Source organism: Elephantulus edwardii, unplaced genomic scaffold, assembly GCF_000299155.1.
Source record: "Elephantulus edwardii isolate Elephantulus edwardi_28Jun2011 unplaced genomic scaffold, EleEdw1.0 scaffold00139, whole genome shotgun sequence".
Classification (NCBI taxonomy): domain Eukaryota; kingdom Metazoa; phylum Chordata; class Mammalia; order Macroscelidea; family Macroscelididae; genus Elephantulus; species Elephantulus edwardii.
Genome location: NW_006399889.1, coordinates 2,970,152 through 2,996,774, shown reverse-complemented (window position 1 = coordinate 2,996,774; position 26,623 = coordinate 2,970,152). Strand labels below are relative to the sequence as shown.

The 26,623-nt window shown below is 39.7% G+C and overlaps 1 protein-coding gene across 1 annotated transcript; it reads right to left on the bottom strand.

The window, feature by feature from the left end:
* Positions 1-8,526: 8,526 nt before the first annotated feature.
* MEIG1 (meiosis/spermiogenesis associated 1) lies at positions 8,527-13,282 on the bottom strand. Its single transcript, XM_006894286.1, has 2 exons — positions 13,133-13,282; positions 8,527-8,655 (listed from the first exon to the last, which is right to left on the bottom strand). Exons 1-2 carry the CDS (start codon positions 13,268-13,270, stop codon positions 8,527-8,529), a joined length of 267 nt encoding a protein of 88 aa, XP_006894348.1. The 5' UTR covers positions 13,271-13,282.
* Between the last annotated feature and the right edge of the window lie 13,341 nt (positions 13,283-26,623).

The following is a 26,623-nucleotide window of genomic DNA, read 5'->3' as shown; positions in this document are numbered from 1 at the left end:
AGCTTTAGACAGCCTCATCAAAGGGAAACTCCCTTTTGTTAGTTACTGGAAAAAAAATTATGTTGCCTACAAGAGACATATTTAAAAAAAGAAGGGAAAGACAAAATCAAAGGCTGGGGGAAAAAAATAGACCAAGCAAATGGCAACCTCAAAAATGCAGGAGTGGTAATACTAATCTCTAATAAAATAAATTTCAGAATGAAAACCACCATAAAAGTTAAGGAAGGGAATTTCATACTGCTAAAAGTCACAATAAATCAATAAGACATAACCTTGGTCAACATTCATGCATCAAATTAGAGGCCTGCAAAATACATAAAATAATGGTTAAAAGAATTGAAGAAAGAAATAAAGACAGCCAGTACCACAATACTGATAGGAGATTTTAACACACCACTCTCATTTAAGGATAGGTCAACTCAAAAGAAACTCAACAGAGACAGGACTGAGGCATTCCTGGGGTTGTAGATATCTCCATCTGGGAGTCCTTGCCTCTGTGGTTGTGGGACCATACCATGAGCCAAACAGGACAAGATACTTTAGTGTTCAGAACATTGTACACAGAGACATTTCCTTGGCTCCCTGTGACACAGGGCTGACATGTGAGCCTCTGCATATAAGTGGCCCAGGTGGGGTCTGTTCTCCTACCACAGCAGAGACAAAGGAGGATACCAAGACAAAGGAGAAAAGGTCAGGAGAGGCAGGGGCTCTGTGCTGAGAGCACGCACTCTCCATTGTCTGTGCAGAGACAGGATTGAGGCGTCCCTGGGGTTGTAGGTATCTCCATCAAGGGTTCTTGCATCATGGCTGCAGGGTCATCCCAGGGACCAAACTGGACAAGAGATTTTAGGACACATAACTTCAGGCAGAGGGAAGCAATTTTTGTAGCTCTCTGGGAGGAAGAGGGAGGGCTGACTCGAGACCGCCTGTATACACATTGCTTGAGCAAGCAGCCCTGATCTCTAATCTCCTGCCATTCCAGAGACAAAGAAAGATATTAAGCTTATGGAGAAAAGGTGCATAAGAAACTGTTTGAGTAGAGCACCAGGTTGCACACGACTCAGCCATTTCATATATGAAGGAAGCCTATGGAGTTGATGTCAGGGGATTACTTCAAGGTGAGGTTCCTATATAGGGCCATACTTCAGAACAGAGAGAACCTCAAGGACTTTAAGAGAGTCAAATTTTTCCCAGAAGGATTTACAGTGGGGTGAGTACCTCATCACATTTTATCTTGGCAACTGACTGGTAATATTAGAAAGGCAAGAACCAATAATTACTTTCATGGACACAAAAGAAATGACCCAACACTTATCAAGAAAAACTTCACATAATGTCAAGAAAGCAACAGACAGTTTCAAACACCATGAAAAAAACAAATTAAGCCTAAGACTTCTCAAAAAACTCCAAAGCCAAACTTCCACAAACAAAACAAACAAAAAAAAAAAAACAACCACCACCAAACCCAGAGAATATAAGTGATCTTATGAGCATCCCCGAGTCAGGAAGGCAGATGATGTTGTTGTTGTTATGTGCCGTCAAGTTGCTTGTGACTCATAGCGACCCTATGTACAACAGCCCTAAACTCCGCTCTGTCCTGTGCCAATCGCACTGTCTCTGACACTCCCATCCCAATAATCCCAGTCACTGAATCAATCCACCTCATAGAGAGCCTTCCTCTCCTGTGCTGTCCCTCCACCCTCCCAAGCATGATGTCCCTCTCCAAGGACCGGTCTCTCCTCACAACACGTCCAAAGTATGTTAGACGGAGCCTCAGAATCCTTGTTTCCAAGGAGCCACCCGGTTTAACCCTTTCCAGGACAAATCTGTTTGTTTCCCTAGCAGTCCATGGTATTCTCAATACTATTCCCCAGCACTACAGCTCAAAGGCATCAATTCTCCTTCTATACTCCTTGGTCATTGTCCAACTCTCTGATGTATAACAAGTGATTGCGAAGACCATAGCCTGTATCAGACGCACCTTAGTCTCCAGAGAGACACCATTGCTCATCAGCACTATGGAGAGGTCCCTAACAGCAGACTTTCCCATGGCAATGCACCTTTTAAATTCCTGGCTGCTGGTGCCAAGACTGTTGACTACGGAGCCAAGCAAATTAAAGCTGTGTACAATCTCAATCTCTTCACCATCCATCCTGATGCTGCCATTTGGTCCAGTGGTGAGAATCTTTGTCTTCTTGACATTGAGCCTCAATCCATATTGGAGGCTGCAGTCCTTGACATTCTGCAGCAGGCGCTTCAGGTCCTCTTCAGTTTCAGCAAGCAGGGTTGTGTCATCCACATAACACAGGTTGTTGATAAATCATCCACCAATCTTGACCCCACATTTCTCTTCATAAAGCCCAGCCTCCCGCATAATCTGTTCTGCATATAGGTTGAAAAGGTATGGAGATAGGATGCATCCCTGGCGTACGCCCTTCCCAATTCTGAACCATGCAGTGTTCCCTTGCTCTGTTCTGACAACTGCCTCCTGGTCCAAGTATAAGTTTCGCATTAGAATGATCAAGTGTTCTGGGATTCCCATTCTTCTCAGAGTCAGCCATAGTTTGTTATGATCTACACAGTCAAATGCCTTTGCATAGTCAATGAAACACAGATAGACATTCCTCTGGTATTCCCTGCTTTCAGCCAAGACCCATCTAACATCAGCTACAATATCTCTAGTACCACGACCCCTTCTAAACCCAGCCTGGGCTTCTGGTAGTTCTCTGTTGATGTGCTGTTCCAGCCGTTTTTGGATAATCTCCAGTAAAATCTTGCTTGCATGTGAAATCAGTGAGATTGTTCTGTAGTTTTCACATTCTGTTGGGTCGCCGTCCTTTGCACTTTTATTCATAGCTTTTTTGAAGGTCTCCATATCAGCATATATCATCATCAAGGCAGATGATATATGCTGATATGGAGACCTTCAAAAAAGCTATGAATAAAAGTGCAAAGGACGGAAGAAAAATGGAAGTCACAGATAAAGGAAATAACCTAGAGATAGAGAACCAGAAAAAAAATATTGCTGAAGAGTTATTTGAACAGCTACAGAAGGTGCAAATGATGGAATAAGCAATGGAAACCAACAAGAAAGCAAATGCTTCAGAGACACAGAGCCAGAAGAAATGTATTGATGAGGAGGAACTTGCACAAACAAGGAAGTAAATATAAAAAATGGAAGAATTGAAACTATAGATGAAGAGATACAAGAACATCATCATAAGATAGAGAGGGTACTGCCAACCCAGTACTAGAAATAACAGAAAGGCATGGAAATGCAACCCAGAACATTAAGACTGAAATGGCAGAAGTGTCCAATGCATTGGAAGGATAAAAAATGTAGAACAGATGAGATGGAGCAGAGAGTCAGTAAACTAGAAGAACCTCAATGGAAACATATCAGAAGAAAAATGAGAAATGAGACATAAAGAAAATTAAGAAAATATTAGAAGTATGTAGATGACATCAAAAGGAATGACATACATATGAGTGGAATTCCAGAATATAAGAGGGATAGAGAAATAACTTTTCACTTCATAGAGAAAATTGTGGAAGAGGTACTAGAAGAAAATTTCCCAGGTATTGTGAAGAATGGGGAAATACACATTCAGGAAGATCAGTAAACACCAAATAGACTGGATCCAAAAGGGAAAATATCAAGACATATCATAGTCAATTTGTCCAAAATAAAAGACAAGGATAGAATACTGAAAGCAGCATCAGAAAAACAAAGTGTCACCTACAAAGGAAAAGCCATCAGCTTAAGTTCTGATTTTTCAGCAGAAACCATTCAAGCAAGAAGACAATAGGATGGTATATACAGAAAGTTGAAAGAAAACAACTGCCAACCCAGGATTCTGTACCCAGCAAATCTCTCCATCACATACGAAGAAGAAATCACATCCTTTGCAGAAAACAGCTAAAGGAATTTGTGAAAAAAAAAACACACCTATACAAACTTTGAAGGAAAATCCTACACACAGACACACCAAATGAAAATATATGGACCATAATAACAAGAAACAAAAAAAAAGTAACACAGCAAAATGACAGTGATAAAACTTGGCCTGTCAATAATTATGCTTAATGTGAATGGACTTAATGTACCAATCAAAAGAAAAAGAACAGCACAATAGATAAAAAAGAAAAATCCATCAATATGTTGTCTACAAGAGACATATCTAATAAAAGAAGAGAAAGATAGACTCAAAGGCTGGGAAAAAATATACCAAGCAAATGGCATCCACAAAAAAGCAGGAGTGGCAATACTGATCTCTGATAAAATAGACTTCAGAATTAAAATAACCATGAAAGATATTGAAGGACACTATATAGGGATTAAAGACATGGTAGATCAAGAGGACATAACATTGGTCAACATCTATGCACCAAATGATAGACTTGCTAAATACACACAATAACAGTTAACAGAACTGAAGAAAGAAATAGTATCACAACTGTGGTAGGAGACTTTAACACACCACTCTCACCAAAAGATAGGTCAACTCAAAAGAAACTTAACAAAGATGCAGAAGAATTAAACTACACAGTCAGCCAACTTGACTTTGTGGATGTATTCCAAACACTGCACCCAACTAAAACTCAATTCACTTTCTTCTCAAGTGCACATGGTACATTCTCCATAATTGATCACATTTAGGCCACAAAGCAAGCCTCAACAAATTAAAAAATATTTACATAATACAAAGTATCATCTCAGACCACAATGCCATAAAACTAGAAATTGACCAAGAGGATAAAGCTTATAAAGTGTGGAAGCTAAATAACACCCTGTTTGAACATGATTAGGTTATAAAAGAAATAAAGAATGAGATTAAAATTTCCTTGAAACAAATAATAATGAAAACATAACATACCAAAAGCTCTGGATGCAGCTAAGGCAGTCCTCAGGGGCCAGTTCATAGCAATAGGCAAACACATAAAAAACGAAGAAAGAAGTAAAATAAATGCTCTGACTCAAAATCTTCATCAAATAGAAAAAAATAACAATCTAATCCAACAGCCTCTAGAAGAAAGGAAATGAAAAGGATAAGAGCTGAAAGTATCAATAAGACCAGGAGGTGGTTTTTCGAAAAGATCAATAAAACTGACAAACTGTTGGCAAACATAACAAAAGAAGACACAAATAACTCGATTAAGGAATGATAGAGGTGACGTCACAACAGAATCAGAGGAAACTAAAGCTATAATATTGAAATATTATGAAAAGCTATATTTGGATAAATTTGAAAACTTAGAGGAAATGGACAAATTCCTTGAAATTCACACCTTACCCAGATTGACACAGTCAGATGTAGAACACTTGAACAGACCATTAACAAAAGAAGAAATTGAAAGGTCATAAAAAGCCTCCCTCTACCCCCTGAAAAAAAAAATCCTGGACAAGATGGCTTCAGCCGAATTCTACCAAACATTCAGAGAATATTTATCACCAATTCTACTTATTTCAAAATATAGAGAAAGAAGGAACACTCCCTGAGACATTCTATGAAGCAAGCATAGCCCTAATACCAAAACCAGGAAAAGATAAAAAAAAAAAAGCCTACAGACTTATATTTCTCAGAAACATAGACAAAAACATTCTTAACAAAACCCTAGCCAATAGGATCTAAAAGAACATCAAAAAAATAATTCATCATGACCAAGTGGGATTCATAAGCAGTATGTAATGATGGTTCAACATAAGAAAAACAATCAACACAATTCACCATATTAACAAAACATAATAAGATCCTAGCAATTGATGCAGGAAAGGAATTTGACAAAATCCAACACTGCTTCTTGATTAAGACACTCAGCAAAATTAGAATAGAAGGAAATTTCCTCAGCATAGCAAAAAGTAAATATGCAAAACCAAGAAATATCATTCTCAATGGAGAAAAACTAAAACCATTTTTCTGCAAACAGGGACCAGACAAGGAAGTCCACTGTCACCACTGCTATTCAATATTGTATTAGAAGTTCTTACTAGGGCAATACAAAAGAAGGAAATAAAAGGCATCCAGATTGGCAAAAAGATGGTTAAAATGTTGCTATATAGAGATGAAATGATAGTGTACACAGAAAACCACAAGGACTCAACAAAAAAACTGTTAAGAGCTAGTCGATCAATTTAGCAAAGTAGCAGATAAATATAAGATCAATATCCCAAAATCAGTGGAATTCCTCTATAATAACAAAGAGAACTCCGAGAAGAAAACCAAGAAAGCCATACCATATACAATAGCCAACCACAGACTGAGATACTTGTGAACCTAACTAAAGATATGAAAGACCTATACAAAGAAAACTACAGGACATTTCTGCAAGATATAATAACAGACCAAAGAAACAGAAAATTGTGCCCTGTTCATGCATAGGGAGACTCAATATTGTAAAAATGACAATCCTTCCAAAAGCCATCTACATGTTCAATGCAATATCTATATAGATACCAAATTCATTTTTCAAGGAGATTGAAAGGGAAATTGTCAAGTTTATTTGGAGAGGCAAGAGACCCTAAATAACTACTTCTGAAAAACAAAAATGAAGTGGGAGGAACAGCACTCCCTGACTTCAAAACCTACTACACAGTAGTAACCAAAACAGCATTGTACTGGTACAAGGACAGGCACATAGACCAATGGAACAGAATTGAGAACCCAAAAATGGACTCAGCCATCTATGGTCAACTGATATTCAACAAGGAAATAAAACCTATCAAATGGAGAAATGACAATGTCTTCAACAAATAGTGCTGGCAAAACTGGACTGCTACATGCAGAAAGCTAAAACAGGATCCATATCTCACACCATACACAAAAATCAACTCAAGGTGTATCAGAGACTTGGGAGTAATGCCCAATACCATAAAGTTCATAAGAGACAAAGTGGGATCAAGCTTAGACAGCCTAGGCTATGGTATAAAGAGAATGTCAAATACAGCCAGAAATGTACAATCTGAAGAGGATAAAACTGGTGAGTGAGATCTTCTAATGATTAAAAATCTGTGCACATCAACAACTTTCCCCAACAGGGTGAAAAGAAAGCCTACGGACTGGGAGCAACTACTTGGCAGTACCATCTCAGACAAGAGTCTTATAAAGTTTATAAAATACATCAGGACCTCCACAAGAAAAAGATTCAATTACAAAACGGCAAAAGACATGGAAAGAATTTTCACAGAGGAAGATATTCGAATGGCCAACAGACACATGAAGAAACAAATGCTCAATACCACTGACAATAAGAGAAAAGCAAATCAAAACCACAATGAGATATCATCTCCCTCCAGAAGCAGTGGTAAAGTTTAACAGGACAGCAAGTAATAAAAAGATGGAGAGGATATGGCGAGATAGGAACACTTACACATTGTTGGTGGGATTGTCAAATGGTACAACCACTCTGGAAGACAGTTTTGCACATCCTCCAAAAGCTCAAAAAGCTGGACATAGAAATTCCCTATGACCCAGCTATTCCATTACTTGGAATATACTCCAAGAAAATTAGAACTAAGGCACAAAAGGAGACTTGTACATAGCAATGTTATTAACTATCACAAGAACATGGAAACAGTTCAAATGTCCAACTACAAACAAATGGATTGAGAAATTATGGTACATTCACACAATGGAATACTATGAAGCACCCAGGAGCAATTATTTTCTAAATCACTACCTATCTTGGGAGGGACTGGAGAGCATTATGCTGAATGAACTATGTCAGTCCTATAAGGATAAATACTGTATACAACCATTATTGTAAAATGAGTATGAGGATCCAAGGGCAGGAAGAGGGTGGAAGCAGAGAAGTGAGGATGAGCGTGGGAGGATAACCATAGGGTTGCACAATTTGATGGGGGAGGGGTGGCGGTGAAGGGTAAAAAACGAAGATAAAAAAGGGACATAAAATAAAAACAACATATTTGAGATATAATGAAAATGGCTGAAATAATCCTAAAGGCTTAGATTTAACCTTACACATAGATTCAAATGTGCTGCTTAGGAATTCATACTTTTATTAAAGGTTTTGTGGGTAGGCTAAGACTGTAAATCTGTTAAACTTTATTAAACTCTTTGTGTTAGATCTCTAGGAGATCTGAGCTCTGAGGGAGGTAATATTTGGTAATCATCCCAATAGTAACTGCCATGTAATAATCATCATGCTACAACGTAACTGCCACGTAATCATCATGCCACTTTTTAAAGATAGTCATGAATCTCTTTGAGAACTATAAATGGTTGTCAAGGTCTTTTAGACAATCAATTGTCCAGGTACATTAATGTCTCAGGCCACATTTGGGTTTTGTCCCACTTTTGACTGAACTTAGTCCTTGTATTCAATCACAATATCCCATTTGTTGTTCCTTTTACAGCTCTTTAATTTTGGATGATTTACATTCCTCCCTGGGATTCAGGAGCTTCAGATCCTGAATTTTCCACACTTTACCATTTGAATGACATATTGTCTTTAATAAATCTCTTTAATGCCCTTTAACAGAGATGTTTCTTTACAACAGAAGAAAGCCTAATAAGCATAAATTTTCACTTTGTGGACTTCCTTATCATCACATTCCCTGTGTCTGTTGTAGTAATAGAAAGTATTGTCCCTTCTCTGCAGTTTCTTCACATAGCCTGTCTCCGGCCAACGATCTACCTGCATATCAAAGACCAGAAAATAAAACTGTTATGTCAGTCTTATTTGTAGATAGTATTGTATTATAGATTAGTGAAAAGTACAGCTCATACTAAAAAAAAACTTAACATTAAAATTGTAAAAATACTTGACTTTTTAGAGAAAGTATTACTTAGATACATAAAGATATCTTAAAATACAACCTTATACTATAGAAGAACTAATTCAGTGCTTTCTCTAGATCCTTGTTTCCAGATTTCAATTTCTGCTTAGTGGCCAACATAGACAACACATTAAACCTAATCTTAACTTCACTTGTCTTATCATTTCAAATCCTATTTTAACTTACTAGCTTCTAAAATTAAGATCCTATTCTGACAGCACATATTGCTGATTGCTGGTGCCTGAGCCCTGACTAAAGACCCAATTTACAGGTGTTCAGGTTAATTCCTCATGTCTAAAGTTTTATTTCACCCCAAAACCCAGCTTTTAACAGAATATAGTCCTCAAGAATGTCTTCTCACTTTCTTCCCACCATCCTTTCTTGCATATCATGTTGGGTTTCTTACTTTCTTGTCTACTGTGATCTGATTGGACATATTTCTCTGCTCCCCCTCAAGATTCAAGTCACACCTGCTTAATTAGGTCAACGCCTTTCTGCTGTTAAATATGCATCTTCTGGGTTTTATAAGATGCATTCTATCACTATCAAAAAATTTATTATTTGGGTAACAGGCATAGTGCAGGATTCAAATAGTATTTTTCTGCAGCATCTGTCTATACAATTCTTACTTCTCATATTTTCCACTCAAACATAATAGCTTTCAATTGAAAGGAAAGAGGAATACGTGTGTTTTTTATTTTCTTAACAACACATTTTCATTCTCTTCTGTTGCCTAATTTACTAATCTGTAAAAATAGATAACAGCATGCCTGATATATCTTGGCAGCCTCTCTGACAAATAACGTGTAGAAAAAGAAACACTTTGTACCATTTAAGATAAGCCTACTTTTTGTTGCTTCTATTGCCCCACAGAAGGGAATGGAGGTACCCTCAAGCGTCAGATAGTGCTCTCTTCCTCTAACGGCCAGTGGCAAGTTTGTATTCATTTACTAACTCATGGCTATTGCCTCGGAACCAGTTCATACCTGACCTTGAGTTTTCAGAGGCGTGAATGACAGAGTAGAAGATTGCTATCTTTTCCCCACAGAGCAGCTGGTGGATTCTAACTGCCTGTCTTTGCTTTAGAAGTGAAACTCCCTACCCCCTAGGTACTTGAGATTCCTTTTCATTTACTTGGGTCTGTGAAACTATCCCCTTTAGCAAAGCAAGGACAACTTGCTGCTTCTCTGGAACATTCAGAAGAACTTATATGAGATAAGGTTCAAAACATGTCATATACTCATTCACCTATAGGCATTTTTCTTTCTATAATTCTTTGCCACTTCTGAATTTTTTATTTATGGTATTTTACTTGATTATTCCCACTTAATCTAGAAAGCTCTCATTTTTAAAATAGGATGAAGTGAGCAGTGATATGGTCAAGTTCAATGGGTCCCTCAGGCAGGGAGACCAACAGGTACTAACAGCATCCACAATGGCTCATGCTTCATGTAAGAAAATAAAACCTTGCTCATGCCTTTCAAACTGCTGCACAGCTGGTAGAGGCATCCCAGGTAAGCAAACCTTCAGGCACCAGGTTGTTCACACCCAGATTTTAAGGCCAACTGCAAACACCAAAAGCCTTCCTGAGTTTTTAGAGTGGTTTTGTTGTTCTTGTTAACAGTTGTATCTTCTACTTCAAGTAATAGTAAGAAAAGCTTCCATTCACTAAATACCTACTGTTCAATCACCTAACACATCATCATTGACTAGGTGGTCGAGTGAGTGGTAAGAAGCTGTGCTCTTACCACAGGGACATGGTTTGTCTCAAAGGGACATGGTTCTAATCCACCAGCTGCTTGGCAGGAGGAAAATGGATGATCTCCTCCCGTGCAATTAACTGCCCCTGAAAATCCGCAGGAAGGTCACCTATGAGTCATTTTCAACTTGATGTACACAACAACAATCCCAGAGCTCTGCTGGTGACTTAGTGATAAGGAGTTGTGCTGTCAACCCAAAGGAAAATGGTTTAAATCCACCAGCTACTCTGAGAGGAAAAAGATGGGCAATCTCCTACCATGTGATTGAGAGCCTCTGAAAACAGGCTGGAAGGGCAGCTGTAAGTTGGTTGTCTTCCCGCCCCTCAAAACTCAAGTTATAGCTGTTGAGTTAGATCAATGCCATTTTGTTATACATAACAGCAACTACTACAGCTCTAGCCACTTCAAACACATGATTTCATGTAATTTTTGCGACAATCTTCTAAAGTAGGCACTGCTAGATATTGTCCCATTATGGTTGAGAAAACAGTCTTGGCAAAAGTAAGAACTTTGCTCAAGATTACTCAGCTAACAGTCTCTTAGTGTCTAAAGAATGAAACAAATTTTCTAAAAATCACATTATGAAAAGGTGCCACGTCCAGTTACAGATGTAGTCTTTGTAAAGCAAAGTCATGTCTCTAAATTTCAGAAAATTCTAGTATGAATAATCAAAATTAGGACTTGTTCTCCAGTAATTCAATGACTAAGGATGACAGAAGAAGACTCGCTGCCTCCGAGTTGTGGTGCTGGAGAAGAGTCTTGAACATATATATCATGGACTGCCAAGAATGCAAATAGGTCTATCTTGGAGAGGGTGAAATCAAGTTTCTCCTTGGAGGCTAGGATTTTGAAACTCCATCTCACATACTTTGGACATGTGGCCAAGAGGGGGCCAATCCTTGGAGAATCCTTGGAAAAGGACATCATGCTGGGAAGGGTGGAGGGATAGCAAGGGAGAGGAAGACCCTAGATAAGATGGATTGACAGGGACAAGTGGCAATGGGGGACAGGTGTATCAGAAATGGTGAGGTTGGCTCAGGATAGGGGAAGATTCAGAGCCAATGTTCGTAGGACCACTATGAGTCATAGTCAGTTCGATGGCAAATGACAACAACTAGTTAGTCTGAAGATCATTAAAAAATGACTAGAACAGTACATTGCCAAAGAACTGCCAGAAGTTTAAGTAAGGTTTAGAAGAGGCTGTAGCACCTTTTACCACTCATCATCTTATATCATTTTTATTACTTTATATCATTACAGGTATCAGATGGATTCTAGTTGAAAGCAGAGAATACCAGAAGAATAACTATTGACTATGCAAAAGCATTTGACTGTGTGGATCATAACAAATTATGGCTAACATTGAAAATGATAATTGCAAAACATTTAATTGTGCTGAGAAAGCTACACTTAGATCAAGACGCTGTTGACTAAATGGAGCAAGGAACAGTGCGTTGTTTAAAATCAGGAAGTATGTGTATCCTTTCTACATACCTATTCAATCTGTATGATGAACAAATAATTCGGGAGGCTGTACTCTATGAAGGGGAATGTGGCATCAGGATCAGAGTAAGACTCATCAATAACTTCTATTATGCAGATGACACAATTTTCCTGCTGAAAGTGAGGAGGACTTGTTGCAGAAGTTCAAGAATAAAAGCAGGAGTGGCATCCACTTCCTAAACAACATGCCTCCAGAAACTATGAACTTTGATGAATATTGATAATTGTAGAGGGGCGTCTTTTGTTTATAGGGTCATGCTCAACTCAAAGGCAATCAACAACAACAACAATGGATTACATCTCAATATTAACAAAACAAAGGTCTTCACCATGGAGCCAACAGACAACATCATGATAGGTGGAGAAAGAATTGAGCTGACAATGATTTCATCTTCCTTGGATCAACAATCAACACACTTGGTACCAGCAGTCAGAAAATCAGATGTATTACGTAGGGCAAGTTTGCTGCCAAGGACCTCCTCAAAATACTTAGGAGCAATGATGTCAGTTTGAAGACTAGTCATGCGTGCCTAATTCAGACCATGATGTTTTCTTTTCTTTTCCTTTTTTTTTTAAGACCATGATCTTTTCAATCACCTTCTCTGCATCTGATAGCCAGACAATGAATAAGGATGACAGAAGAATTGATGCCTATGAGCTGTGATGCTAGAAAAGAGTACTGACTACGTCATGGACTGTGAGAATATATATGTCTTGGGGAAAGTGCAAGCCAAGTGCTCTTAGAGGCAAGGATGACAAAGCTTCATCTTACAAACTTTGGGCATGTCATTATGAGAGTCTATTCCTTGGAAAGGGACATTATGCTGAGAAAGAAAGAGGGTCGCTAAAAGAGAGAGTGAGTGAGACGATGACTGCAGCAATGGGCTCAAATGTGACAGAGATGATAAGGCTGTCAAAGGCTAGGACAGGGTTCAGGTCTGTTGTTCACAGGGTCACTATGAGTCATATTCGACAATACGTTACCTAACAAGTTTGTCTCTGGTTCTTTGCTTTTTTTTCACCATCTAACAAACTCATTTTGAATTATCATTTGTGAAGGCATATACCTTACCACAGAAACTTGTTTCACTTGTTTATATTCAATCTCATCTCTATATCCTGCTTGTTGAAATCGGTACAGATTTTCTATCTCTTCTGACCACTTTTTGGCACGACTTATTGATTTTGGTTTTGCATCACAACTAGCCATGGCTGCTGAAGTCTTTTTACCAGTGATTTCTGAAAGACATTAAAACATGTTCATACATGATTTTGAAAGAATGAATAAAATCATATAAAGAATTAAGGATCACACCAACTACATGGATTTTTTTAACATTCTATTCTAATATTGGAAAGGACCCATGTTCTATTGGGGAGGGGGAGATTAAAAGATATCATAGAATAATGGTCTTAATCAGTATTAGTCCTTATAAGACTGAGTTAGTTCACTCAGCTTAATGCTCTTTAGCTTCTCCCACATTGTAATTTTCAAAATCGTTACTTCTGAGTGCTGCACAGTATTCCATTCTGTGAGTATACCACAATTCATCAATCCAGTTGTTTGCTGATGGGGATTTGGGCTATTCCCATTTTCTTGCTATTGTGAATAATGCTACTATGAACATCAGCGCACAAATCTGTGTCTTAGTTCTATTTTCCTCAGGGTATATTCTTAACAGTAGAATGGCTGAGTGTACAAGGGTCCCAAGAGGAAAATAGGTAGAGATGGAGGCTATTTATGGGTTGCAGAGTTTGGTGGTTAGAGGGAGAGGGTGAAGGAATTATAAAAGAATCAGTGGGGATCTGAAAAGATGGAGTAATAGTGGGCATAGATCAATGGTGATTATTAATCTTACAAAACACAATGTATGGGAATGAAGCACAATGTGAATGAATGAATGTGTGAAATACAAAGTACATGAATGAAACACAATGTATATGCATTTTGTTTGAAAACCAGTATAAACATACTGTATATACAAATACTTTTTAAAAAAGAAAGCCTTCTAATAGAGTTGGCACTCTCAATTTGCACTTCTGGTCTTCTAAATTGTGTGAAAATAAATTTATTAAAAACCAAAGATAATTGTTTCTTTCTCATCTAAAATTGTATTCAAAGTTATCAAGTGATGTCCTAGATCCTGCATACCAATTCTAGTGTTCTAGGAAATTGCTTGTTCATTCCTGAAACCATGCTCTTATTTTTAAATGTTCAACAGATTATATAAATTATCTTACCAACAGCACTCCCACCCCGCCCCTTTTGGTTATATTCAAGATTGCATCTCCTATTTCCTAGTTAGGAAATATAAAAGCAGTCTTCTCACTCTCTTCACTATCTTGTGGCTGCGGCACAATGGTTTCTCCTTTTTCCATTTTCTTACTTGCTTGGAGTCACTCAAAGCACTGTCATCCATTTACTCAAGTCATCGTGGTGCACTGTCCTGCAGCAAATAAGAGAAGACAGACAAACACAGACTCCATGAAAGTAACGTGGTTGTAATGGTGCTGATGCCACTGATTTGAAAGTACTGCAGGCAGTCGCTATGGTCTTTGATATCCAGATGTTCAACTCAAATTGCTGTCATTGCTTAGTCACCAAATTGCTATAGTTTTGCCAAGTAATCTTGCACTTATTTTCTCAACTACTTCTTTACTACCAAAATACTTTAATCATTTAACTAAATTTCAGTGCCAGAATTTTTATCATAATTTCCTGAACTTATTTTATATGTGTGTGTGTGTGTGTGTGTGTGTGTGTGTGTGTGTGTGTGTGTATCTCCCCACTGGTCAAAATACATTAAAACCAAACTTCATAAAGTAGATATTGTAAGTGAATTGATACTTTTCTGTTTTTTCCACTTATAAGGATAAGTATGTTATGTAAAAAAAAGGCAAGATAGCATTATGTCAATTAGAAATATCCATCCTTAACGCTAAGTGAACATCTCCTTACTATATGATGAATTAGAAGGATAGATTTTTAAAGTTTTATCAAAAGCAGTTTTACAATAAACAGTTAAGTATAATAGATTCCATTTTACTTGGTTTTAACAGGGAGTAAACTACGAAACTGATAGAATTTCAGATAAATCTTCCTCTACTATGACAGGCATAGCCTAAGTTTCTTCATATTCAATAAGAAAAAGATAATGAAGAAATTCAGGGAACTGAAAGTAATTGGTTTGAATTCCACCTTTCAATCATATTTTGGAACTGATAAGACTTTTTATCTAGGGAAAAGAAAATGAGCTCACTGTAGTTGTACAGTGAGTTGAGAATTATGCTGCTAACCAAAAGATCAGTGGTTCAAATTCACTAGGCATTTCTTGAGAAAAAGATAAAAGTAGTCTGTTTCTGTAAAGATTTACAGCCTCAGTGACTATAGGGCCGCAGGTCTACTCTCATATTGTTGCTATGAGCTATCAGCTCAACAATGGCAGTGAGAGGAACATGAAAGAAGAAAAAAAAAAAGGCCTTATTCACTGCATTCAAAATACTTTCCAATAGGTGAAAGGAAGGACATTCTGAAAGGAATGGATGATTAGAAACCTGGTGAATGACATATAAGTCTTACAAAGAGACTTGGAGACAGGAAGAAAATATGCATGAATTAATGAATAATAAAAAACTGACAAAAAGCTTTACAAATAAATAGGGCACATTTTCTAAAAGTAGTGGTACAATCTCAATGTCTGTTTTATTCAAACTGGTTTTGCTTTGGGATTGGTTTTTTGATACACAACAAATGTTTCTACTTATTTGTATTCATTCAAGTAGTTGTTTACAGAAAATCATTTACATAACGTTCTCAACTCAACATTTAAAACACTACACTTTAATAGGACAACAGAAAATATGCTACTTGAAAACATGCTAGAGGGTTGCTATGAGTCAGAGTTGATTTGATAGCAATGTTATCCATCAACCTTCTTGGTAGATATACTAAGATAAATCCCCAGTCTTGGCAGGAACCTTCCAGATATAGTTGATATTGCAAAACTATTTTGTTTTTCACTAAACAATTTTCCCAGAACACCTAAAAGGAATATGAAACTATTTTTCATCATAACAAGAACACTAGTGGCCATTCTCTATTAGGAATACTAGTAGCTATTGCTTCATCCTTGGAAGCAAAGATAGCAAAGCTTCATCTTTCATACTTTGGACATGTTGCCAGCAGAGGCTACTCTTCTGAGAGGGACATCATGCTTGGAAAGGTGAAGGGTCATGGAAAGAGAGGCAGACCCTCAATGAGGTAGACTGATTGATATGTTGACTGCAGCAATGGGCTCAAGACTATCAGAGATGTTGAGGATAGTACAGGTAAGATCAGGGTTCAGATCTGTTGTTCATAAGGTTGCTAAGAGCTGTACTCGACTCCATGGCACCTAACAATAACAACAACAGTGGCTACAACTCTAATTGTACTATACAAATAAAAGAAAAACTTCTGCTGTCAAGTCTAACTACTAGTCACTTATCAGGCTTTAGAAGTTACAAATCTTTATGAGAGGAAACTACTCATCTTTATCTTCTGGAGCAGCCAGTGGATTTGAACTACCAATATTTTGATTAACAGCCCAGTCATTTTATAAATGATGCTGCCAAAGTTCTATAAAATCTTAAGTTAGGAAGATCAACTTAAAACTCGAGTTATTGTCATTTCCCCAAGTTCATAGTTTCCAGAGGCATGTGGTTTAGGAAGTGAATGCCACTCCTGCTTCCAAACCTGTCTGAAACTGGGAGCTCCACCAAATACTGCCCATGATGGATAGCCATTACCCTGCCTGGCACACCTATGGCACAGTTGTTCCATTATGACATTTGAGATCCAAATGGCACAAGATTCAGTGTCACAGCAAACCCTGGTCACAGCAAATTTACCAGAGTGCTGTATGATTTAGAAGAATGTTCTTCCAAAATATAGTAACAAAGGATTAAAATATAATCCCTTAGGCCGATCTTTCAAATGTAAGAGCCGTCCAGGAGGTCTTGTTGACTCTAAAACTGGAGGCTTAAATAAGAACAACCAAACAATCCACATAGGTCTTCAACCAAAAACAAGAGCACCATCTTACAGACTCCAGTCACTACATCCAACTCCAAAAGGGAGACATGGGCTTTGGCATTGTGGGTTATCATTAAGTACCGTCTAGTACCAACCCTATACACAAAAAACTATTGTCCTTCATCTAAGTTAAGGTTTGAATATAAAAATCTACCAATCTCAAAATATTTGATAATTGTAAAAAACCAAGAAAATGCTCTAATGTAACGAGACCCCTCTAACGTAATCAACTATCCTAAAATCCTTTCTATACAAATTTGCCATTTTTACTCAGGGTGAAGTCTCTCTCAGGGAGGAGTGATAGGGAATGGCAAAGGATACACTGACAAAGAAGATTAATCAGAACTGGCTTTGACAAGCACTGTGGCATTTGGACAAGAACAAACTGGGAGGAGGGTAGAGAGAATAGTGCAACAATGAATGAGTGGAAGCCCAAAATCTCTGTAAATGTTTATGAAAATTAATAAAATATAATTATAGAAAAAAAAAATTTGCCATTTTTCTCTTATCATCAGCCCCTTTTCCATATGAAGTGGTGTCTACTGGTATTAAAACTCCTAGAGTTATTAGTGTCGCTAATCTTCTTTCCTCGTTTTATTATTTCTCCAAAGGCAGTAGGATAAGACGTGGCTGCGTGTAACCTTCGCCAAATTAATTACCTCAAGTCTCTGTTTCTAGATCTACAAACAGAGTAAAGCATTAGACAGTATGTATAACCCAACCCCTAATACTTTTTGGGAGAGTTCAACTGAAAAGTAAAAGCAAACCCCAAAATAACGTTTTGTTCCTTCTTCAATTTAACTGTGCAAATCGGCACAGACCCACTCCCACGAGCTTTTTGCTACAAACTGCTATTCGTGTCTGATATACAATCTGTTTGGAGAAGGCCGAAAAGAAAAAAGTATTCTAAAAACTAGGAATTAAATAACTTCCAAAAGGGGAACTCAAAGGCCTTAGTCACTGCCACTAAAATCAAAAGAGGAAGAAGGTGACTTCGAATTAAAGCAAAATCAGAATCTGGAACTGAGAAGTGGCCAAAAAAAAGATCATCACGAAAATGCGGCAGAAACCGTAGTCAAACAGACCTAGCCGGAGAAGTAGCACCTGAGAACAAGGACCGCAATGGCAGGTCCGGGTCTGGGGGCGGGCCACCGGAAGGGGCGGGATTTGGTGTTTCCGGGGCGGGCCGTGGCCCTAGGGAGGCGAGGGGAGGGCGGTCCGGGCCTGAAATGAGGCGAACTTCCGCACCTCGGGTCCCGCGTTTCATAGTTACTGGCTCTCTACCAGTCTGGAAAGACCCAGGATGCCACTCCCTGCAGCTCTCAGGTCCCCGCGTTCTCCACTCAGAATCCTCTCGCTGGATCAGCGAAAAGCCCACTGCCGCGGCTTTCGCGACCTCGCGTCTCCTAGCAACGCAAGGCACAGTCTCGGAGCCCCGGCCCCGCCCAGGGCAAAGGGAGCCAGGGTTGGGGAAAGTTGTGCAATCATTTCAGAATGGGGGTTTATAAAAGGGTCACCTTCACCAGGGGTAGAAAGAAAAATTTATGACTTGCCATCGAATTGCCTGCGACTCGTGTTGTTGTTGTTGTTATGTGCCGTCGAGTTGCCTGCGACTCATAGCGACCCTATGTACAACAGCCCTAAACTCCGCTCTGTCCTGTGCCAATCACACTGTCTCTGACATTCCCATCCCAATTATCCCAGTCACTGAATCAATCCAGCTCATATAGGGCCTTCCTCTCCCGCGCTGTCCCTCCACCCTCCCAAGCATGATGTTCCTCTCTAAGGACCGGTCTCTCCTCACAACATGTCCAAAGTATGTTAGACGGACCCTCAGAATCCTTGCCTCCAAGGAGCCACCCGGTTTAACCCTTTCCAGGACAAATCTGTTTGTTTTCCTAGCAGTCCATGGTATTCTCAATACTCTTCTCCAGCACCACAGCTCAAAGGCATCAATTCTTCTATCCTCCTTGGTCATTGTCCAACTCTCTGATGCATAACAGGTGATTGCGAAGACCATGGCCTGTATCAGACGCACCTTAGTCTCCAAAGAGATACCATTGCTCTTCAGTACTTTGGAGAGGTCCCTAACAGCAGACTTTCCCATGGCAATGCGCCTTTTAATTTCCTGGCTGCTGGTGCCAAGACTGTTGACTATGGAGCCAAGCAAACTAAAGCTGTGTACAATCTCAATCTCTTCACCATCCATCCTGATGCTGCCAATTGGTCCAGTGGTGAGAATCTTTGTCTTCTTGACATTGAGCCTCAATCCATATTGTAGGCTGCAGTCCTTGACACTCTGCAGCAGGCACTTCAGGTCCTCCTCAGTTTCAGCAAGCAGGGTTGTGTCATCCGCATATACAACAGCCCAAACTCTGATCTATCCTGTGCCAATCTGTCTCTGACACACCCACCCCAATTACCCCAGTCACTGAATCAGTCCACCTCATAGAGGGTCTTCCCCTCCTGCACTGTCCCTCCACCCTACCAAGCATGATGTCCCTCTCCAAGGACTGGTCCCTCCTTGCAACATGTCCAAAGTATGTCAGATGAAGCTTCAGAATTCTTGCCTCCAAGGAGCAGCCTGGTTTAACACTCTTTAGGATTAATCTGTTCATTCTCTTAGCAGTCCATGGTATATTCACAACTCTTTTTCTAGCACCACAGCTCAAAGGCATCAATTCTCCTATCCTCCCTAGTCATTGTCCAGCTCTCTGACGCATAGTAAGTGATTGCAAAGTCCATGGCCTGTATCAGGCGCACCTTAGTCTCCAGACTGACATCGTTGCTCTTCAGTACTTTGGAGAGGTCCCTAACTGCAGACTTTCCCATCGCAATACGTATTTTAATTCCTGGCTGCTGGTGCCAAGAGTGTTGACTGTGGAGCCAAGCAAACTGAAGCTGTGAACAATCTCGATCTCTTCACCATCTATCATAATGCTGATAATTGGCCCAGGGGTGGGAATCTTTGTTTTCTTGATATTGAGCCTCAATCCATATTGAAGGCCGCAGTCCTTGACCCTCTGCAGCAAGCGCTTCAGGTCTTCCTCAGTTTCAGCAAGCAGGGTTGTGTCGTCTGCATAACGCAGATTGTTGATGGCTCTTCCTCCAATTCTGATGTCACATTTCTCCTCCTAAAGCCCAGCCTCCTGGATAATCTGTTCTGCATATAGATTGAAAAGATATGGAGATAGGACACTTCCCTGGTGTACACCCTTCCCGGTTTTGAATCACGCAGTGTTTCTTTGCTCTGTTCTGATGACTGCCTCCTGGTCCAAGTATAGGTTTCACATTAGCACAATCAAGTGTCCTGGGATTCTCATTCTTCTCAGAGTAAGCCACAGTATGTTGTGATCCACACAGTCAAATGCCTTTGCATAATCAATGAAGTAACAGATAGACATTCCTCTGGTACTCCCTGCTTTCAGCCAAGATCCATCTAACATTAGCTACAATATTCCTAGTACCATGACCCCTTCTAACCCAGCCTGCACTTCTGGCAGTTCTCTGTTGATGTCCTGTTGCAGTCGTTTTTTAATAATCTTCAGCAGAATCTTGCTTGCATGTGATATTAATGATATTGTTCGATATTGTCACTCTCTGTTGGATCACCTTTCTTTGGAAGGGGAACAAATATAGATCTCTCCCAGTCAGTTAGCCAAGTGGTTGTCCTCCAGATTTCTTGCCACAACTTGGTGAGCACATCTAGGCAGCATCTGTTATGTACTGCTTCTTAAATCCTAGACAGAATTTCCTAAGAAAGCAGATGGTCATTGGCATTTCTTGCTCTGTGTAATACAACCCCAGGTTTTCATTCAATAGTTAATAAATGAACCATTCAAGCATTTGTGATTGTTGTTAGATGCAATCAAATTGACTATGACTCTTTAGCAACCTTATGACCAAAAGATCTTAATACTGTTCTATTCTGTGCCATTCTCATGATCTCTGATATGCTAGAGCTTATTGTTACAGTTAGTTGTACTCCTAGGAAACCTATACTTAAACCAAGACGATGTTGTTCGAAGAGACCAAAAGCATAGTACATAGTTTAACATCAAGAAAGATGTGCATTGGGGCTGTATCAGGGTGGGAGGAAGGCTCATCAATAGCCTTCCTTATTCAGATGACGCAACTGTGCTTGTTGAAAGTGAGGAGGACTTGAAACATTTGTTGCAGAAGATTAAGACTACAGTCTGCAATATGGAGTACATCTCAACATCAAGAAAGCAAAGCTCCTCACCAGTGGGCCAATAGATGTCAAACATCATGGATAGATTGAGAAAAGATTGAAGCTGTCTATGATTTAATCTTGTTTGGATTCACGATGAACACCGTCAGTACTAGCAGTCAAGAAATCAAAAGATGTATTATTACACTGAGAAAGTCTGCTTTCAGAGACCACTCTGAAGTCTTGAAGAGCAATGATATCAGCTCAAAGACTAAGATGGTCTTTTAAAGGAAGATTTCAAATGGCAGCACAGGAAGACAAAGAGAAGTATTATGATGAAATGCATAAGGAGCTGGAGTCGGAAAATCAGAAGGGACAAACTCTTGGTCTTTCTTAAGCTGAAGAAACCGAAGAACAAATTCAAGCCTCAAGTTACTATACTCAAGGATGCTGAAGGCAGAATGTTGAATGACCCCAAAAGCATCAAAAGAAGATGAAAGGAGTACACAGAGTCACTATCCCAAAAAGAATTGACTGACACAGAAGAATTTAATGAAACGACATGTGATCAAGAGCCTATGGTGATGAAAAAGGAAGTTCAAGATGCTCTGAAGGAACTGGCAAAAAACAAGGCCCCAGAAATTGAAAAAATACCAATTGACACATTTCAGCAAACAGATGCTGCCCTGGACGTGCTCACCAGGTTGTGCCAAAAAATCTGGAGGACTACTACCTGACCAACTGACTAGAAGAGATCTGTATTTATTCCCATTCCAAAAAATGGTGACCTAACTGAGTGTGGAAATTATCAAATGATATCACTAATACCTCATGCTAGCAAGATCCTGCAGAAGATTATCCAGAAAACACAGGAACAGTACATCAGCAGAAAACTTCCAGATATGCAGGCTGGGTTTAGAAGAGGCCGTGGTACTAGGGACATCATAGCCAATGATAGATGGACCTTGGCTGAAAGCAGATAGTAAGTACCAGAGGAATGTCTGAGTTTCATTGTCTGTGCAAAGGCATTTGACTATGTTGATCACAACACAATTGTGGCTAACCTTGAGAAGAATGTGGATTCCAGAACATTTAATTGTGCTCATGCAAAACCTATACTTGGACCAAGAAACAGTAGTCAGAACAGACCAGGGAACACTGCATGTTTCAGCATCAGAAAAGCTGTGCATCAAGGATGCATCCTAGCTCCATATCTTTTCAATCTATATGCAGAACATATCATTTGGGAGTTGAATTTATGAGGAGGAATGCGGCATCAAGATTGGAGGAAGGCTAATCAACAACCTGCATTATGCAGATGACACAACCTTGCTTACTGAAACTGAAAAGAGCTTGAGGTATTTGTGGCAGAAGGTCAAGGACTGTAGTCTGCAACATAGATTGAAGCTCAACCTCAGGGGGAAACAAAAAGATTTGTCACCACTGGGCCAATTAAAAGCTTCATGATGGATGGAGAAGAGACTGAGATTATTAACTTCAGCTTGCTTGGTTCCACAATCAACACTTTTGGCATAGCAGTCAGGAAGTCAAAAGATGAATTGCTCTGGGAATATATGCTGTCAGGGATCTCTCTAGAGTACTGAAGAGCCACAATGTTAGTCTGGAGACTAAGCTGCACCTGATCCTGGCCATGGTCTTCACTATTACTTGCTACACATTTGAGAGCTGGACAGTAATTAAGCATGATAGAAGAAGAATTGATGCCTTTGAGTTGTGGTGCTGGAGGAGAGTGCTAAACATACTGTGGACTTCCAGGAGAACAAACAGGTCTGTCTTGGTGGGGGGTGAAACTGGGATGCTCCCTGGAGGCAAGGATTTTGTGGCTCTGTCTCACATACTCTGGACATGTGGGTGGGAGGAACCAGTCTTTGAAGAGGAACATCATTCTTGAAAAGGTGGGGAACAGCACAGTAGAGAAAAACCCAAAATGAGATGGATTTACTCAGTGACTGGAGAAATGGAATTAAGCTTGTTGTAGATGATGAGATTGGCTCACGATATGGTTGATTTCAGAGCTAATGTATTTGCTATGAGTCACAGGTGACTTAATGGCACATAATATCAACATACATCTGAAAGCTGAACATGAATAAGGATGACAGAAGAAAGATAAATGTCTTTGAGGTGTGGTGATTGAGAACAGTGATGTGTATACCATGGGCTGTCAAAAGGACAAACAGATATGTCTTGGAGAAAGTGTAGCCAGAATTCTCCATGAAGGCAAGGAAAGTGAAGCTTCATCTAACATAGTTTGGGCATCTTGTTAGAAGAGGCTATTGCTTGGAAAAGGACCTGATCCTTGTAAAGGTGGAGGCCTTCAATGAGATGGATTGACACAAAGGCTACAGCAACGGGATCAAGTGTATCAGAGATGATGAGGATGGCACAGGACAGAACATGGTTCAGGTCTGCTGTTTATAGGGTCGGTATGAGTCGTACGATGTTTGATATTGATTTTTCTCATTTCAACTAACTTCCAGTCTGGGCTCTGCCACTACACTACTGTAACTATCCTCTTTGTTTAGTGTTCATAGGGTTTTCAAAAGTCTTCTATTTAGGAAGTACATTGCCCATCCTGCTTCCTAGTCTGTCTTAACGAGGGAGCTCCAACAAGACTCGTCCATGATAGAAAACCTTTCTGAAATTTGACTCACCAGTGGCAAAGATTTCAGTATCACAGAAATCCCAAGTAATCACAGCACAGACAAGTGCTGTACTGCTTATAACAATGTTCTTTCTAAACAAGATCGATAGCAGACACTTACCCACCAGGATCCGACTTTGCCAAGCTAAAGACTTGTCTATTTGTGCTTTATTGACTATGCAAAGGTGTTTGACTGAATCATGACAAGTTGTGGCTGATATTGAGAAGAATGGGGATTTCAGAGCACTTAATTGTGCTCATGAGGAACCTATACCTGAACCAGGAGGCTGTTGTACAAATGGAGGAGGGGAGCACTTCATGGTTTGGAATGGGAAGGGAGTGCATCACGTACGTATTCTGTCTCCATCTCTATTCAGTCTATATGCTGAGCAAATTATCTGAGAAGCTGGACTCTATGAAGAGGAGTGTGACATCAGGATTGGAGGAAGACTCATTAATAACCTATGTTATGCAGATGATACAACCTTGCTTGCTGAAAGTGAGGGGGATTTGAAGCACTTGTTGCAGAAGATCAAGGAATGCAGCCTTCAGTATGGATTGCTTTTCAATATCAAGAAAACAAAGATTCTTACCACTGGACCAATAGACAGTGTCATGATAGATGGAGAGGAGATTGAAACTGTCAACAGCTTCATCTTCTTTGGATCCACAATAAACACCTTTGCTATGAGCAGTCAGGAAATAAGGAGACACATTGAAATAGGAAAATCTACAGTTAGGGACCTTTCCAAATTATTGAGTAGTAGTGATGTCACTTTGAGGACTAACATGTATCTGATTCAGGTCATTGTCTTTCTGTTTAATAGCTATGCATCTGAGACCTGGACAATGAATAAGGATGACAGAAAAAAAGAATTGATGCCTTTTTGGTATGGTGTTGGAGAAGAGCACTGAACATTCCATGGATGGCCAAGAAAATTAATAGATATGTCCTAAAGAGGGTGAAGCCAGAGTGCTCTTTGGAAGCAAGAATGATGAGACTTCACCTAACATACTTTGAACATATTGCTAGAAGGTGCTATTCCTTGAAGAGAGACATGATGTTGGGAAGGATGGATGATCGGTGAAGGAGAGGAAGACACTCAACCAGGGAGATTGACAAGATGACTGCTGCAATGGGCTCTTGTGTGTCAGGAAGTGTGAGGATGGCACAGAACAGGACTGGTTTCAGATCTTTTGTTCATAGGGTCACTATCAATCTTGCTTGACTTGATGGCACCTAACAATGAGTCATACTCTACTCAATGGCACTTAACAGCAATAACAATATCAATATTGTTATAGTAATTATGCTAATCCATCTTGTTGAAGATTTCCTCTCTTTCTCTGATCACCCCCTTCACCTTTCCCAGCATATTATCTCCCCCCCCACCCCCCGCCAAGGATTTAGCCCCTCCTGACAACATGCCCAAAGTATGCGAAACAGATTCACTGTCCTTGTCTCTAAGGAAGAAGTTATGGTGGGTTAGTGGTAAGGGTTATGCAGCCACCAGAAAGGATCTTCCTAGCCATGGGACTCTTCTCATTTCCCAGGGCTCACCAACTCTGTAAAGTCTACCCTGAAAGACCTTCCAGCAGTCCTAGTGGTTAATCACTTGTCTGTTGATTGAAAAGTTGACAATTCAAACCAACTCTTTGGCTTAGGGAGAAAGGTGTGGCTGTCCACCTCTGTAAAGAGTATAGATTTGTAGAGCCTATAAAGTGGTTCTACTCTGCCCTATAAGATCACTATATGTCAGAAGATATTTGTAAGAGATAGGTATTGCAGGCAGCAATGGGATCTAGATGGTCCACAGATGGTTCCAGGAAGTCCAGAGTCCACACCAAATTTTTAAATATGAGGCAACTGTGCATACAGAGAGTGCTGGTGGCCTAGTGAACAAGGAGTTGCACTGCCAATCTAGAAGCAGGTAGTTTGAATCCACCATATGCTCCATGCGAGAAAGATAAGCAGTCTTCTCCTGTGGGATTTCCTGCCTCTGAACCTGCTGGAAAGCCAGCTATGAGTTCCAACTCAATGGTAGAAAACACAATAATGTCTCTAAGAAGTATCCTGGTTTCTTTTCCTTCAAGACAAAGTTGTTTGTTCTTTTTGCAGTACATGGAATACTCAATACTCTTCTCCAACACACAAGGCATTTATTCTACTGTCATCTTTATTCATTGTTCCAATTTCAGATGCAGAGGAAGCAGCTGAAAAATACCATGGCTTGGATCATCAGCACACTATGCATTGAAGCATGTTGTTGTATGCTGTTTAGTCAATTCATAGTGACTCAAAATGACACTATGCATAATGGCTCTGACCCTGTGCCATCACCACCATCTCCACTTAAGCTCATTGTGACAGTCACTATGTCAATCCATCTCATTGAGGATCGTCCCCCTTTTTCTGTTTGTTTTTTTGCTTGTGGTTGGTTGTTTTTTTTTTCACTTGTGTACCATCAAGTTGGATACGACTGGTATAGGAGATTGCCCATCCTTCTCCAGCAGAGCATCTGGTGGATTCAAACCGAGCACCTTCAGGAGTACAACGCACCTTCTTGCCACTAGGCCACCAGAACTCCCTCGACCTTCCCCTTTTGTGCTAGCCTTTCACCTTTCTAAGTATAATGTCCTTCTCCAAAGACTG

Bases quoted from the DNA above. Each gene is read 5' to 3' on its own strand.
- MEIG1 (XM_006894286.1), bottom strand. From the start codon at position 13,270: ATGGCTAGTTGTGATGCAAAACCAAAATCAATAAGTCGTGCCAAAAAG. The intron at 8,656-13,132 runs GTAAGGTATATG...TTTGATATGCAG, and splicing joins AAGTGAAACAAGTTTCTGTG to GTAGATCGTTGGCCGGAGAC.